This window comes from Trachinotus anak, unplaced genomic scaffold, assembly GCF_046630095.1.
Source record: "Trachinotus anak isolate AG129_WGS33_773 ecotype Australia unplaced genomic scaffold, CSIRO_AGI_Tana_v1 ptg000005l, whole genome shotgun sequence".
NCBI lineage: Eukaryota > Metazoa > Chordata > Actinopteri > Carangiformes > Carangidae > Trachinotus > Trachinotus anak.
In genome coordinates, this window is record NW_027273856.1 from 2899879 (window position 1) to 2917084 (window position 17206).

At 40.3% G+C, this 17206-nt stretch overlaps 1 protein-coding gene across 3 annotated transcripts in view; it reads right to left on the reverse strand.

The window, feature by feature from the left end:
* Positions 1-17206, reverse strand: part of pcxb (pyruvate carboxylase b) — a 283342-nt gene that overhangs the window by 264093 nt on the left and 2043 nt on the right. The window contains exons 1-5 of one of the 3 annotated variants that reach the window (XM_071477748.1): positions 8445-8585; positions 6487-6623; positions 3899-3992; positions 3144-3234; positions 460-625 (exon numbers count right to left, since the gene is read on the reverse strand). In XM_071477748.1, coding sequence (XP_071333849.1) covers positions 460-625; positions 3144-3234; positions 3899-3992; positions 6487-6622 — 487 coding nt within the window. In that variant the 5' untranslated portion in view covers position 6623; positions 8445-8585. Of the gene's footprint in view, positions 1-459; positions 626-3143; positions 3235-3898; positions 3993-6486; positions 6624-8369; positions 8586-17206 lie in introns of those variants that run through there. The other 2 variants (XM_071477749.1, XM_071477747.1) reach the window with 2 other exon arrangements.

Sequence of the window (17206 nt, forward strand, 5' to 3'; positions counted from 1 at the left end):
CAGTACAAAGAGCTTCAACTTTTCTTACAGTGGCAGATGGAGCAAGTAGAAGGCTGAAAAAATATGTTCTAAAAATGTTCATCCCTCCAGTAAAGATGAAACTGATGCCTGGAGGGTAAAAGCCAAAGCAAATGCTAGCAGGGTAATGCCAGGGTGAGAGGGTGAGTGTCGTGTGGGAGTGAGTCACCATCATGACAACAAGCACCAGTGTCTACAGCAAATGTGGTTTCAAGTTTCAGAAACACCACCAGTAATAAGCTCACATAGATATGATACTATGAAGTGCTTGTCTTTGCTCTCATTTGTTTACAGTCAATATATAAATGCTACAATTACTTGAAGTTAAAAAAATACTATACATATTAGAGTATTACAGGCGTCTGGGACCATGTAAGAGTGGTAGAGATATTCAGATTAAGGGAATTGACCCTCTCTTTATCTGAATCTACTCTTCCATACCTGCGCTGATGGCCAGCGACCGAGCCTCCACCTTGTCTCCCATCTTGCGGACCGTCTCTGGGGTTGGCCCTACAAACATCACTCCTGCGTCTGTGCAGGCCTGAGCAAAGTCTGACCGCTCAGAGAGGAAACCGTATCCTGGGTGGATAGCGTCCACATTGTTTTCCTAAGACATTAGACAGGGATACACAGAGAAGAGGCCATTTTTATTATATTTCTCTGTGTGGTACATTTTGCCTGGCTTTGAAATTCATCCTGTAAAAGTTAATTAAATTGAGAAAAATGGTGTCCACAACTAAGCAAGCACTTGCCTAAACACTAAACACATTTTTATTCACATTTAATTCAAAGTGCAAAAATATTTGCTAGTGGAGCCCAGAAAAAGGAGATGTAGCCCAGCTAAGCAGAAGGTGTTGTGTTAAACAGGGAGCCAGGCCCCTGTTAACACTTGGCTGACTGTTAGTAAGGGAACTGAAAAGTCATCACACACACTGATCTGCATGCTTTAGCAGACACTGCCTGCCTGGCAGGGAAAAGTTTTAACATGTCGCCAACAGCAAACGGACTGAAGGCTCATATTTTATTCTCATTCCATCTTTGCTGCAGTCGCCCTCATCATCATCTACTCAATGGACACGAGTAGCCTGAGCAAGTAGACAGGTAGGCACATTTGGGTCGGGGAAGGTACTGAGGGGAACACACACACACACACACACACACACACACACACACACACACACACACACACACACACACACACACACACACACACACACACACACACACACACAGGGTAGCAGACAGATACAGTAGCTGCCGAGCTTGACAGATAGAGCCATCTCCGGATCAGTATGTGCCATCTGCTCTTGGATACGAGGCGGACTATAATTATGGGTTGTCCCGTTGTTAAGGGAGCCGTTACTGGCTGGCCAGAGAACGTGTGGAGCTACACACACACACACACACACACACACACAAGCAGGTACACCCAACCACCTCCTCAGACAGACAGACATGAATTCAGACAGACATGGACAGCGTATGAAGATTCACACACAAACTAACACAACACCACGGGTTAACACATTGTTACATGTAAGATCACACAGTCATGTGCTTTGACATTTGCAAGCAGACACACACCATCACATACAAGACAGCTAAAGAGACAAGAAGGTACTGGGACAGAAACGGATGGTTGTTTTGGTCGCAGGGTAATAGAGTGATACACAGTGGGAAGACAACGTACACTGAATGTGAGTGAGTGAGAGTAGGAGAGGAATAAAACACACACACACACACACGCACGCACGCACGCACGCCTTGCTGGCACAGGGTGGCTGGCCTCCCAGATAGACAGACGGATTTTGAGAAATGAGTTGGACAGCGAGAGGCTCCCCAATTTGGCTGGCTGACCACATGCCCACGCAGAAAATTATAAACCGTGAGAGACTGATCAGAAAAATGATAATGAACAACTGGCAGCACATCCTGGAGGGATGGAGAGAGGACGGGGGGGAAAGGTGGCAACAAGAAACAGATCTGATGTAACAGAGTGATAAGTGGCAACGGGAGGAGAGGGAGAGAGATCGGGAGTGATAGTGAAAAGGAGGGAGATGGTGGAGGGACGCAACAGTAACAAGATGAAAAATGAAGGAGGCAAGGAATGAAGGAAGAAGGGAAGGAAATAGGGAAGGAAGAGATGAACATGGGGGCAGGTGTTTGAGGGATAGAGGTTCTTTCCTTTTCCGTCCTACCAGCCAAACTAGATATAGACTGTGTGAACAGAAAGGAATAAATGGGATTTGTCTGTCACTAGCCTGCTTAACTGTGCACCATTGAAATCCATGAAATTTCTTTTGACAGCGAGGGACAAGATTTTGCGACTTCAGGGAGGTAGCAAGGCTTCTCCCGAAGATCAGAAGTAAGGTGAACCACCAGAGAAGACTTCTTCATCCATGTAAATATGTAAGTTTAGAAAAAAGCCTTGCGCACTGATAAGGGCAACAACTCCCTCTAAAACTACAACCTGTCATTTCTGCTTTTGTCTTTCTGTCCAGGTTAAAGAAATGAGAGACAACAGTAATAAGTCAGCTTCCGGTGTTAGTCGGAATAGTTTTTCACTTTGGACAGAACCAGATGAGCCGCTTACCCCGGACTCCAGTCTTTATGCTAAGCTCTTCACAGATCTCTGTACCCATAGACAAGATATAAAATCCTCTCATTTTACTCCCAGAAAGAAAGCAAATATGCAAATGTTGAACTTTCCCTTTAATGCTAATTAAAGACTTCCTACAACTACTTCAAAGTAAAAGCCTTCAAGCAAAATTAACTGAGAGTCTGTTTAAGCTTAGTCAAGTTTTTGAACATGAAGAGGAATTGTTCTTAATCAAAATCTATCCTATTTGCACCGCTTATAGGTGCAAGATAAGGCCGATGTAGGAGGACACACTGCAAACTGCTTTCATGAATATATACTGTTTCTTTGTTGCTTGGAGAGGAGCCAGGACACAAGCTTTTTATTGTATAGAAATGGGTGGTGGCATTTTAATGCACATGACAATAAATTCCTTGAAAACTTGAGCCACATGAGCACTTTAGTATTAAACATGACAAGTTAAATTTCTCTTGTTTACTAGTAAATCAAGAAGTGTTATTATTAAGTTCCATCTTTTACTCTTTACCTTGGCTACTTTGATGATGTCAGGAATGTGCAGGTACGCAGCGACAGGTGGGAGGCCTTTCCCGATCAGGTAAGCCTCATCTGCCTTTTGCCTGTGAAGACAAATGTAAAGGACTTACATTAGTGAGGTGCCAGGAAGCCAGACAGTTACACACAGATGTGCACCGTCTTCCCAACCATTATGGCTTCACAGCAGCATTTCTAAGCTCAGCAAATATTTGGCAACTATATTTAGTCAAATAAAGCACACTACTAAAATCAACAGCCTCAAATAAGCACTTTACAGGTTTTATGTGAAGAATGAGAGAGAAAGAAAATTAAATGAAGAGAAAAGAAGACATGAGGCAGAACCAGGTGGAATTAAAAGCCTGTAACAGGATGTATTAGTCAGTCAAAGACATTTTTAAAAAATAGAGACATTAGGAAGTCAAAGGGAACGCTCACAGTGAAGCAGATTAGCATGTTTGTGTATTTAGACTAAGCAGTGTGACTACCTGAATGTTTGTAATGTCAATACAATTATACTTATGTCCCCACTTAATACCAACCACAAAACAAATGCCCTGCCCAGCACTGGAGAGCAGAGAGATGCTCCCCAGCTTCCTTTAATTGCTGTTGGCTGAAATCAACACTTAGCATTTGTGGTCAATACCCAGCGGTGGTAGCCCAGCAGTTCAATGAGACATCTGCCCGTTACGCTTTCTTTACTTAAACCACTGCAGACCTATTCAGCTTTAATGTAGCAGAGATTATTACCTGTGCATCTGCCCAGTGTCTTGTTCAGAGTAGACGGCCACAGTTCGAATCCCCAGTTCAGTGCAGGCTCTGAACACACGGATAGCTATCTCACCTGGACGACAAGGGGAAGAAATGTGTGGGGAGGTTATTCATTTAGCCGTATTGTGTGCTACACTGTCCTTTCTTTCCCTTCCTTCCTACATGATGCTGCTCCTTTCCTTGACCATTATTCCTTTTATTACTTAAATGTGTCTTCAATTGTGATCCACAGTTTAACAGGTTGTGTGTGTGTGGTGGGAGGTTGTAGTTCTCAGTCTTTCATCATCTACTCTACATAAACACAGACTTTATATGATTTTATCAACATCCTGTAGCATTGGCCCTATTTTGCAGCTAATGCCTCCACTGAGAGAACAAAATAAACTTTGAATTTTTTATGCCATACATGAGATGTGAAAAAGATGAATGGGTTTGGTGTATTTCATCGCACTGTGCAAAAATATCAACAGACACTGCAACGGGTCTACTGTTTTTTATAAAGTTTGAGAACACAGAGTAAAATCTCAGCTTTAGACAAGCAAAACACTGCGTGCCTTTTATCTTCCTGTCACAAGAGCCAAATACTTGTTTTTCAAGCAACGCACAGTTTCGGAGAGAAAAAGGTTTAGTCACTGAAAACTAGCGAGACGATGTGTTCTTGCTTGAAGGGGAGGACAGTGTTCGAACATTTGAGGAGCGTTGAAAAAAGGGGAAAGAGAAAGCGAGCAAGAAAGAAAGTGAATGAACAGTAGGAACATAAAAAGGATTAGAATATGAGAGAAGACACAGAGGAAAAGATGAGATGGTATGAAAAGCCAGACAGCTGAAAAGAAGTTAATTTAAGGTGAGAAATCTTAGAGCATATAAGGTCAGGTAACACCATGAGAAGAAGGCACAAAGAGAGAAAGGTTAGAGAACCTACAGGGAGGTTTTTAGAGAAATGTGGTACCGAAAGAAACTGTTTGGCAAGTTCAACAAAGTGACAAATAAGAGGAGAGGAGACGAGAATAGCAGTGGAGGGGGGAAAAAAGAGGGCAATGAAGTAAGGAATGAAAAGAGGAGAGCGGAGGGGAGGGGAGCAAAGTCACAGGAGGCAAAAAGGAAGACAGCAAGTGGCTCAGAGGAAAATCACATCTGACAAGTGCTGAAAAAGACAGGGAGTGGAAAGGGGGAGAGGAGAGGAGATGAGGAGAGAGGAGAGGAGGCGAGGGAGGAAGTAGGAGAGCAGAAAACGAAAGAGAGTAGAGGATATATTAGAGAGAATATTAGTGAAAGAGAAGCAGTGATGGCAGAGAGGAGATGTGCTTGGTGAAGTGGAATCTGGGCTGATATGATTGTCCAGTCTCTCTCATCGCACGCACGCACGTACACACACACACAGAAGCTGAGCACAGCTCGGTGCACTCCGGTGTGATGAATGCGATCTAATGTGGTGCTGATATCGTATCACGCCGATTGTGAAGGAGAGAGATTGACGGTAAGCCCTGCTGTGTGAGGGAGAGACCACAATCTATCTGAATCAAATTAATGGATTAAAGCTGTTACACTGAGCATCTATGGGAGGATAGAGATGAATGTATGCATGGGCAGCAGGAGGCCTATAGAGTAGCACGTGTGTCCCAATCATATTGGAAACCTACGCACAAGTCGATCTGAAACACTGAACCAATCAATCATTTTAATTTTTGTCCACAGGAATTAACATAATGGGAAGCTCTGAAAAGCAATTAAAGAAATGCATGCAATGCTCATATTTTGTCACTCAAATCCTGCACGTCACCTGACAGAGTCACTCTAATTGCACACTGACATCCTCTCTGGTCAGTGTAAGCATTAACTGGAGGGGGTCCCATGATTATAAGCATTACCAGAGCCTGTGATGTTTACACCATGTGTAACAACCATACTGGTGACTGCTTAGTGTTCAGAAAACTCTGGGCCTCTCTATAATTATATTTCCATCCCAGACCCCACTTATGGTGATTTTCAGCAGCTTTGAAAGGAATGAATAAATGTTTTTTTGCCTACTGGTGGTTCAATTTGTTTTGTGGACATAATATATTTATATTAAACTGCATAAAACATGTTTCATTTAGATTCCACGGATTGTAGAGACTTTCCGTGATGGTTTTACTTTAGCTTTCATAATCAATAATATTCAAATAAATTCCTCTGTGACATTAGGTAAAGCACACAGTTCAAAAACTGTTTAATGTAACATACACTCTCTAACTTCCTGCTGTACAATGAGGGATGTGGTAGCAGTTTCCAACATTTAAAGACATTCGCTGCTTTTGGGTTAAATCAAACAACGCTAGCTTCTGCAGCCACCCACATACAATGTGTGCTTAAATATTAGTATGTGCCAAGGCAAACTAAATGGTGGCCATTAAAAATTAAGAAAGTCTGTTCTTTTGCCGCAGGAAGATTGTAAATGTCATAACTTTTTTCGTACATTATACATGAAACAGCATTAAACTGTATTTAATTTAATGGGACAGTCTGAATTGCTTGTCTTCCTCAGCGGTGAATTAGTGAGGATGTAGATGGATGGGCAGGGGTCTTACCTCTGTTGGCCACCATGACTTTCTTGATTGGTCGATACTCGTTCTGTGGCGCAGAGTGGGCAAAGCGGGAGAGAAGACACACCCGCCTCACAGCCAGCAGGCTGAGGCTGCCTTGGAGCGCAGCGTATCTCAACATCCTGAGAGAAAGAACGACAAAGAAAGTGTTTGACCGTAAACTTGACCTAACAGCAGGAAGTGACAGGGTGACATACAGAGACATACTAGCTAGAGATGGAAGCACATGGAGAGAGTCATGGGTGACTCACAAAGCAAATAGTTAATATAAGCTTTTAGTGAGAGGTTACCTACAGATTCTTTATCCTAAGACTTCAGATAAGAAATTATATACATGGCTATGTCAGAAGCAAGCCAACAGGTTAATCAGATACATAAACCACACAGCCCAAAGTGAAATCAAATCTAGATCAAACAACACACAAATGACAAAAACCTAGAGCTCACACTTTCTCACAATCTCTATGTGGCACCTATTTGTTAAATTCAGTTTCTCAGGTGAAAAGGAGGCTTGAAGGAAAATGATAAGAGGATGATGATGCTTTGGAAATGATTAAACAGGGTGTGAGGCCTGTTTAGAGAGATTAAATCTACTCAAGCATCAGGCCCTATTAAGTAGTTGCCGAGGGTTGTGTGTGTGCCTTTCAAATGTCTGGTATTTTCTCAGAAAATTGGCCTTATACTGATATTTAGAGGGACTAGTGAACTGTTCTGGGACACTGGGAGAAAAGCTGTATTATGTATGAATGATTTGAGGCCTGTGGCCCTGAATTCTGTTATGAAAGTTTGTGGTCATTGATGGTTTCTTTATAGGGTGGCTGGGAACATAGATGATAGAGAATAGATGTTGCCATCTTGAGTTTTCACTCCAGTAGAATGTATTGATTTCAGCCATATAATCATTGTATCTCATGTACTAAAATGAATCTATATATTCACATGTTGACTGTTAAAAATAAAAGATACTGAAAAACATGGTAGCTAATTCTCATAAACACACACAGTAACTGGTCATTGGATTATACTGGGATCTGCCGTCACAATAAAGACAATGAGGTGGTCCTTTAACAGTGAGACCACAGAGACTGTGTATAAATCCAAACCATATTCACATTCCTTGAAGAGAACCAGTTAATGTTGATGATGCTCTTTGTCTATTATATTAAGTGTTTGTAACAATGTTGGTAAATCTAATTAAAAAAAATGTCTGGCTGGAGCTCACGGCTGATTAAAAAGTCACACTCAAACTTGTTCCAAGAAAGCAATATTACATCTTGATTAAAGGAAGGTGGGCGTTCGAAAACCAGTCAGCTGCTGCTCTGCTTACCAGTGTTCCATCAGCTGCAGGTGTGTCTAATTAAGACAACGAGTTTCTGATGTGTTTGTGGTGTATTTTTCCAAATTACAACAATAAAATGAAAGCACTAATTATATTTCTCCTGCCTGAGAAATTTCAGACACATAATAGAAACTATGATTGAACCATACAAACTGCCCCCATTAGTCCCACTCATAGACTTAATTGTTGGAAAGACATAAACTTGCTGATATTTATCTTTGGAATACAAACCAATTTTGTCTACAGGGACAGCAATTAGGGTGGCTAAGTGGCACAGACTTGCTGTAAAAGAAAACTGAACAAGACACAACAAGTTTGTCTCTAATTCGTTGACAGATTTTTTTCCACTTGTTTTAAGGAGCACACTCAGAAAGACGATCCAATAATCACAATGAAAAAGCATCTGTTCCAGTGAACAACACCCAGAGAAACTAAATATTCATTACACCTAACACTAGTGTTATGGTTTGATGGCTGCATTTACAATCGGTAATCCCAGAAACTCGAGTGGAAACACAGACAAACCTACCCCACAACCACGAGTGCCGCCAACAGACATCAACACACACACATCTACATGAAGGTGTAAATAACCGACAACTACCTCCTCAACCAGACGGTAAGCGGCTGAGTCACTGTGTGGAAACTGGCAGCTTTACTGATGGGAGCTGTTTGATAGTGAGGTGGAGCCCACAGAGGTGGAAGCTTCTTCTGGTCGGAGCACAAGGCTGCACCTCACTGACGGTACTCTTCTGCCACACTGTGGTCAAACAATGGCAATGCAGCCAACAAATCCGATGTGGAAATCCCTCAATTTTCAAATCACAAATTGAAAAAAAAACCTGTTTTCTCAAGTTATATTTAACAATATATATCACATATCAGGTGTTTAATGGCATTTCCAGCTCATACAACTAACGGTTAATTATTACATATTGTACAATTGGTTGAAATACCAGTGGCCAGGCAATGCATCACCTTTTTTTTTTTTTCTCCTCAACTTAATGTGTTAGTTATTTATTTATTTTAGTTTTTTGCCTTTTGTGAGTAATGTAATTTGTGTTTGCATAAGTTTTGTTCATTATGAAAACAATAAACTACTAACCATAAAAAAACTATACAATATTTAACATGCATTTAAGGACTCAAGCAGCACATTTACATCTGCAAAGGTCATATTCTAAAACCTAAAACTATTATATATATTGGACATTAAAGCATTGCCAGACACCCACAATTTTGTACAACGCCAGAAAATGAAGTGCCCAAATGAAATATGTTATTGTTCTTCAGCCCTTTACATTACAGTCATAACCTTAATTATTCACCTGTTTCATGTAATATAGTGCAATATACTTTAACTTTTTATCAGTCTGTAGTAGGTCTCACACGTTCACATACATTTTGAATTAATCAGACGATCAAATGAGCAAACTCACTGGAATATTTAAAGCCATTCATCACTGACCAGTTCATATGTGTCTGCTATGTATTACAATATCTAATTGCAAGAGGTGAATATGCGGACTGGAAAGAATGAAGACAGACTGCTGAGAGACTCAATCACCCAGATTAAATGGCAGAAAGCAAGTACAGCTAGTTTTTTAGCACAATGTGTTTTTTTTTTATTTATTTAGAGCCTTTTTAATTCTGGAGTGATGTTGTTATATATGATTATATGTGACATAACATCTTGGTAAATGGCCAAATGAATGACTTTACTATGAAGACGTGAATCAAGAACCACTCAATCTGCACTTTTACACGATGAATGCCTTGAGACTATGAAACTGAGGACAGCATGCAGCGTGAGCTCAGGCTGAAACTGTATACTTCATCTACACAAAAGCAACAGTTTCCCAGTATGAAACAGATAGTTTCTCAAGGCCTGAATACAAAAGAGAGACAACAGGAGGCCAGGGAGAGACAGGAGACATGGCACAGACATCTGTGTCCTTCATTTATGCTGAATTACTGCTGCTTACTAAATAAATATATACACACACACACACACATATATATATATATATATATATATATGAATATATTTGCACAGTATTAACAATGTGAATAGAGACATAGAGACAGAGGTATGTGTCCACTGTGTACTGATGTAAGTACATAAATGATATGTATTAAAATAATACCAGCCAGCAGCCTGATAATGGTAAATTTAAGCCGTGACCTATTCTCTGAAATGCTCTTTGATCTCTCAGAATTGGAGAACTACCGGACACTGTGCAGTGGAAAGAAACTTTGTGCACAGTGATGATGCTACATCAACACACTGAGGTAAAATAACCATTGATCCGATGACTGAAAATCCACTGAAAAACCAAAAGCTTTTTGCCAATACAAAATAAGTATTCTAGGCAGTGATGGTGTCAAACTGACAAATGGAAGTGTAATACAAACTACTGTATCTGGCCTCTACCTTTCTTAATACTTTGTACTGCTGTTACATCCTAATTAGAAAACACACATTGACAATAACCTGCAGTGATTATCTTTTCTGTTGCCTTCTAATGTTTTTATTATACCAATAAAAAACAGTCCTTTAGACTAATGCTTTTCTCTCTTTTCTGACTAAAGACAGGAATTTTCAAGGTTAGATTCAAAGAAACAAACATTCATAGTTAAAAAAAGAACTAACTGACTGAGACAAGAAGGAAAACAAAGGTCGTCATTTGCCCTGTTTTTGTCGTTTCATCCCTCATCTCTTACTTCTGAGACAGAAGTTCTCTCTCTCTAAGATTTCTCTCCATTTTTCAACAGTTTTGTAATGCAGCTCACTAAGCTCTTCCTTCCAGTCTTAACATCTCCCTGCACTGATGAATGGGGCCAAGAATAAAATCTGCCACAGCAAGCTGTAGTAGAAGGGCTCTCGCTGCCAAAATCCGACAAGGCAAACTCAAGGATAAGTTGTGGTATGAGAGGAATGTCAAATGGTGGAGACGCTCAAGCTGTAGAAGTGCAACTACGGGATAATTTTGGTTTCGGCTCCTCAGTGTTATTGTCTCTTTTCCTGGCTCTGGTGAATACAACAGAGACAAAATGTTCTATATTAGGATTTAACCTAAGATCTAAAGGGAAGAGGGAACATAAGAAGGAAATAATGATTTTCTGAGTGTGCCTTCATTTTTAGGTGATAACCTATTCCCAAAGTCCTGACAGCTGACAGAACACTGAAGGTGTGTGTTTTAAAAATGTTTGGTACTTTTTGTGCTCGACACCTTCACAAACTGGCGAAGTGACAGAGATAGTGTGATGATAACGATTTTCTCAAAGTCACAGCTCATAATGGAAATGGAATACACTCCTGTCCTTGTCTTCACACCGATGAAGCCATGATGCGGTTTTGTTGGGACTCACAACTGGGAGTGTCTATCTGGGGCCTGATTCATGGAGACACTAGACTAAAGCACAATTTAAATTTGAAGAGCATTTATATATTTTTACTCCTACTACTGTTTTTACTACTTAGTACTTTTATGAGATGAATTTAAAAATCCTATCAATAAAACCCATCAAAAAAGGAACAAAATTGTTTATACAATGAAATTTATCTGATATGTGAAAGCAAATCCTATTTGGCATTTAAAGTTTCACCTTAACAAGCTTTTCAAAGGGTCCATACTGTTGCACAGGAATGTGACCTTTGGCTCTCACTGAGCCTTCTTGTCTCCGGCATAACTTGTCTTGTCAAGCCCATTCAATCAGTGACTAACTTCAGTTTTACAAGACACCAGCAGACACTCAAACATCTAATTATCTAAGAGATACGTCAATGTAATCACTGGCAGCACCACAGCTCCTTCTGCTTCCCAGGCAACAGATTCAACTCAGGCCAGTCGGCAGAAATCTGGCTGAAGTTATTCGGCAACAACATTTAGTTCCACAAGATTTTAGGCATAAAAACTAAAGCAATGACAAAGTGTCAAAAGATTTGAAATGTTCATCATAGGTCCCTATATGTTGGTACTTGAAATACATTTAACAATTCTATTTGTACATTTGTTGACAATAGTTTCTGATGCTTTTAATCCGTCCAGGGCTTGGTCCTCTCTCAGCAGTCTGTTATTTAAATAAGAAAGCAACAAACCACACTATTTGGCTTTCCTCATTATAAGCACAGCACTGTGCTTCACTATATAACCTATTCCCCACCTCAATCCTGAATGCTAAAATCTTAGTCTGCAACACAAAAATGAGCACTGAATGAAATTATAGCTGTGATGCTAAAAAGGGATGTAGATGTTTCCTGCCAAATATACTCAGTGACCCTCCCTCTCTCTCTCTTTTGTCAGTCTTGAATCCTCTGTCTCTGCCTTAAACCAAACATACACACAAACAAGTACAAGCAGAAGTGTAAAGTAAAGTTCTTCAATAACCAAAACCTCAGTGTACATGTGTCTGATGGCACCTCTGAATCTGGTCAAACAAGCATCAAAAACTCAAGGTTAAAGGCCACAGAGAATGACGTGTGTGTTGCCTGGCTTTAAAAGAACAAAGGTGATTTCTGGTTCATACATTAACTTCTTGTAGAGCAAAGGTCTGATCTGTCTTGTTGCGCACACATAGTGATAATGTGACACACAAACACACATCTATCCTTAACTTTGCCCTAATTGGCTGATCATGGGCTAAGTACATAAAAACCACTTGCATACATTCACAACTCTCTGTGTGGCTACTATATGTGATTTTACCTTAATAAGACAAGCATAAAATGATACTATTCCTGTTACTGAGGATGAATATCAGTTCATGGTAAACTGGCTATGGCCATGGAAAACACTTCCCAAAAAAAAACTGAGCAGCAAAGATGGCCATAAGCTTATGTAAAAACATTAGTTTCAATTTTTTTTTCTTGTTTTTTTCACCAAAGCCACTTTTATTTTTGCAAAGGACATGTAACTTTATCACTTTAACCTTGAGTCCTGGCAAATGTGACATTGCTTGCTGGAGTTTGTAATTTAAACTAGAGCCAAGAGACAGAAAATTTTCACAAATCAAATCATAAGAACCAAAAACCAGAGATACCATGAACAATTATTTTCACCTTAATTAAATTTAAATATTGAAGGACATATACCATTGGTCACATACTGTATATATTCTGAATCTGCTTAGACTCACAGCACAAATATAATAAGGACACTCCAAAGTGTCATGTTTGTAATGGCTACATAATTACAATAAATAGATAATAAACAATATTCTAGATGTTTTGTGGATTGCTTTAAGAATAATAATATAATAAATAGCATAACATTCAGTACAAATCTAATCTATAATTCACAAGTTAAGGTCTGTAGGTTCGTACAAAATACAATATAGTTTACCCATAAATACAAAATGAAGTAGATGTGTTATGGAGTTTGAGTCATCAGGTGACATATAGACGTAAATCGTAAAAGGGGCTGCACCTCAATATTAGCACTGTGTGTAGTATATCAATACACAAAGGAATCCCTTCATATTTCTGCTGCACAAAAAATAATCCCACACAGATTACTGTGAAAATTCACATGAAAGCTGACACTGTTTAACCACCTGCAATCACTGGTCTCAACATGCAACCTGACACAGAGGTCTGGTTTCAACACAACTTAACTAGAGATGGGCCCGATCAGATCCTACATCGGTATCGGGTCCGATATTGACGTCATTCACTATTCGGATATTGGACGGACAGGGCCGATCCACTTATCGATCCACATTCCAGTCCACAGTTTGCACTGGGCCACGAACCCGCCATAGCGTAACGATACACGTCACAGATCCAGATTCCATTCCACATTTTACCGTGAACCCGCGGCAACTTCAGTGTGGAAGTGAGTGGGCAAGTAACGTTAGCTGTTGGTTTGACTAAAACTAAAAATGTCGTTTGTTTGGAGATCGTTTAGCCTAGAAACCCCCGAAAAGTAAGACAGCTACTTGTAATGTGTGTAAAGCCGGCGTGTACGGCTGCGTCCCACAGTACAAGCAGTTGAATCAAGCACCTGCTGAGGTTTCGCCTGAAGGAGCACCAGGAGTTCATGCTAGCTAGGAGACGAGACACCACCACCAGGCAGCAGACTCAGCAGACAACCGAGGCTAAAGGGGCAGAGAAGTCGATCACCTTCATTACACTCGATGACCACCCACTATCTGTCGTGGAAAATGTCGGATTTCACAGCCTGTTGGAGCACTTACAGCCCAGGTATACTCTGCCATCCAGACACAGTTGTTGCTAATGCAATTGTCCCAACACTTGACCTGTTTAGATGATGCAGCCAAGCTTTTTGTTGATGTTTGTCATAATCAGTTTTACATTTCAAACATTACATTTGAATAAAAGAGCTCTTGTATGAGAATCTGTTTTGGTATCAGCAGTAATTTCTTATTTGCCAATGTACAAAACTGGACATAAAGTCTCTCTGAATCCATATGGTTCTTTAAAAACTCATCTGGCATTAGATGTGGAGGGAGAGTGAACAGCAAAGACTGGAAAATGAGTGTGTACTCATCCACACTCCCTTCCTTCCTCCCTCCCTCCTTCCACCTCAGCAGTCTCTTCCTCATCCTACCTGCTCCTGACCTGACAGGCAGAACGGATGACTGTGTGTAAACTGAAACGAAACAGATCAGGGCTCCTCAAGCATAAAAGCAAACAACATTTTTGTTATTCCATGAAAATCAAATAGGAATCTAGACTGGTAGACAAAGAGTGAAGATGAATTTGTGTCCTAACATCATACTCTTTAGGTCTCTATTCAAAATAATTTCAGTCAAAAGCCTCGTAAGACCATGTAATATAGTAGAAGTCAGACTGTTAATACCCAGAAATCAAGTGTGCAGGAATATGGTTTAGGTTGCAAGAAAGTCTGTGTCTGAACTGTGCCAGAGCAGTAAGGAATCGTAAAAGATGAGGTTTAAAAGGTCCCAAATATCAACAGCAACACATGATCGCACAGCAAGAACAAGGTTAGCAAGGCTGACGGTGTAGACAAAACAAATGTGTGTGACTTGACTAAAAAGTGGGTAGTGGCGACATAAAGGTTAGAATATTGAGCTTGAAAAGGGAACATGGATCTGAATGCTCAAGCAGTCTGGGGAAACTCTTCCAAAAAAACATTAACAGGAAACACTCTCCCCTTAAAGAGTGACTAGGAGAGAAACATGTGAGCAAGGTTGCATTAAGCCTCCTAGAATTTAATATTTCAAATGAACCCACTCATTTTATTAGAATATAACAGAGTACAGTTTGTGGTTCATCGAAAGGATTTCGAAGCCAAATGAAACTGCAGCATTTTGCTCTTGATGTTCTTTCTCACTCAAGCCCATTACCAGCTGTGTCAACAAGATGCTCCAGCCTCCTGCTGCTACAGGCTGTCCCTTTAGGATACACAATATGTTGGAAAAACACAAGATTTCTTACTTCATTCTTAATTAAGTTCTTATAGTGCATGTTGCTGTCATAAACCTTTTTTCACAGTTTTAGTGAGTTGCAGGATAGTTTATCAGAAGCCAGGAAATTATCTCACTCATCTTTCTGGGGGGCTGTAACAGGTCATGGACATTTCTTCAGCTTTTTCAACTTAAAATTGTTATTTATATATAAACTATTCTAAAGAAAGGTCATTATAATTTGTGTTTGCATGTAACAGGTGCAGCAAGAGGAACAAAACGGCACAGGAGAAAGTTCTTCACCAGAGAACTGTAGATAATAGGGACGAGAATGTGGCAGTCAGCAGAAAATGTCCCACATGATACATTCTGCAAAATCTTAGTCCCAGTGTAAACAGAAAAGCATGGTCACTAGCCACTGAAAAAGTCTCTTTTCAAACAAAATACTTGATTTTGTGTGAAAAGTCTTTTGTGGAGATAATTTGGATTCATCTACCTGTATAATAAATAGTGTGTGAAAACATTTGTTCTCTTTACAACCAGGATGGGTCCATCAAACACTTGAACATGTGTTGTAGTTCTAGTGTGCTAATGTGGGTGAGGGGATGCTAAGAGCGTGAAAGTTTCGCAAATGGCATTACCCTTTACCCTCTGTGACCTCACTTAACCTTGAGGGAGGAAGCAGATTCCAGATGCTGCTGATGCTACCTGCTAATCACAGCTGGCTCAATCTACCACTGAACCTTAACTACTACTATCATGGATCGGTGCTTTGAGGCCCAGTGGTGAGATGGGACAGCAGGGTGGGACATGACACATGGGAGGGTCAAAGGTGAACCAACTGGGCATCAGTTGTGCAAGAAAGGAATGTTGTACAGCAACTGATGTATGGGCAGAGTACAGGAGCTGCAACGTTTAACTGGTTGTTCAGTTCTTCTGGATTTTTATTTATGCTTAGCAGCACAGCAAGATTAAACTACTCAAGATACACTGGCTAAACTCCATTCAAACACTTCAGCAAAGATGCAACACACAAAATATATATAAATAATCTTTATGCCACCCCTTTCAGAGAGGAAACTGCAGGATCAGAGCACCTGGGACACCACTGGAACCACTGTTTACTACTTGCCTCCCCTCTGCTTTAACATCTACACCGGTTATCACAGCTATTTTTCAGAGTGTGCCTTGGCGGTACGAAAAGGACAAGATCCAATCTTTTCCATGAAAGATAAATAATTCTGTTTTTTCACTCTTCATATTATGGCAACCCAAACAACAGGTCAGGACCCCAATCAGCTGACTGCAGTGAAATATGAAAAAGTGCTGAGGGAGTACAGCAAGTTTGCACCAACACATACTGAAATACACGTGCAGTATTTTCAATCTACTGTAGTTTCAAAACATCTATTTTCTAGTTTGGGGTAAGATGTGTTTCCGTAAGTATAGGTTGTTAACAATTATTAGTATTATTTTCATGATGTGACGAAGACATATTTTCTTTAAAAAGTTATGTAAATGTGAGATTTTCCAGACTAGACACAGATAGAGGAAGACAGATGCACAGATTTTTTAATTGCAGACATAAGAGGGACACCATTGGCCGCAGCACATGATGAGAGACACTGTACCACTTTTCGTGCAAAACACTAAGTTCCCAGTGTTCCCTCTGCACTCTTCTGCAACAACTAGGACTCTTCATTTAATTAATAAACTTAAAGGACCAGTGTGTAGGATTTAGTGGCAGTCAGTCAAGTTGCAAATTGCAACCACCTGAATACCCCTCCCCTCACCCCTCCATTTCCAAGGGTGTAGGAGAACCCACAGTGGCCTCCAGGTAACATAAAAACATGTAAGGCCCACTCTAGAGCCAGTGTTTGGTTTGTCTGTTCTGAGCTATTGTAAAAGTATAGCGGTGCAACATGGCAGCCTCCATGGACGGGGACTGGCTCCCTATGTAGATATGAAGGGCTC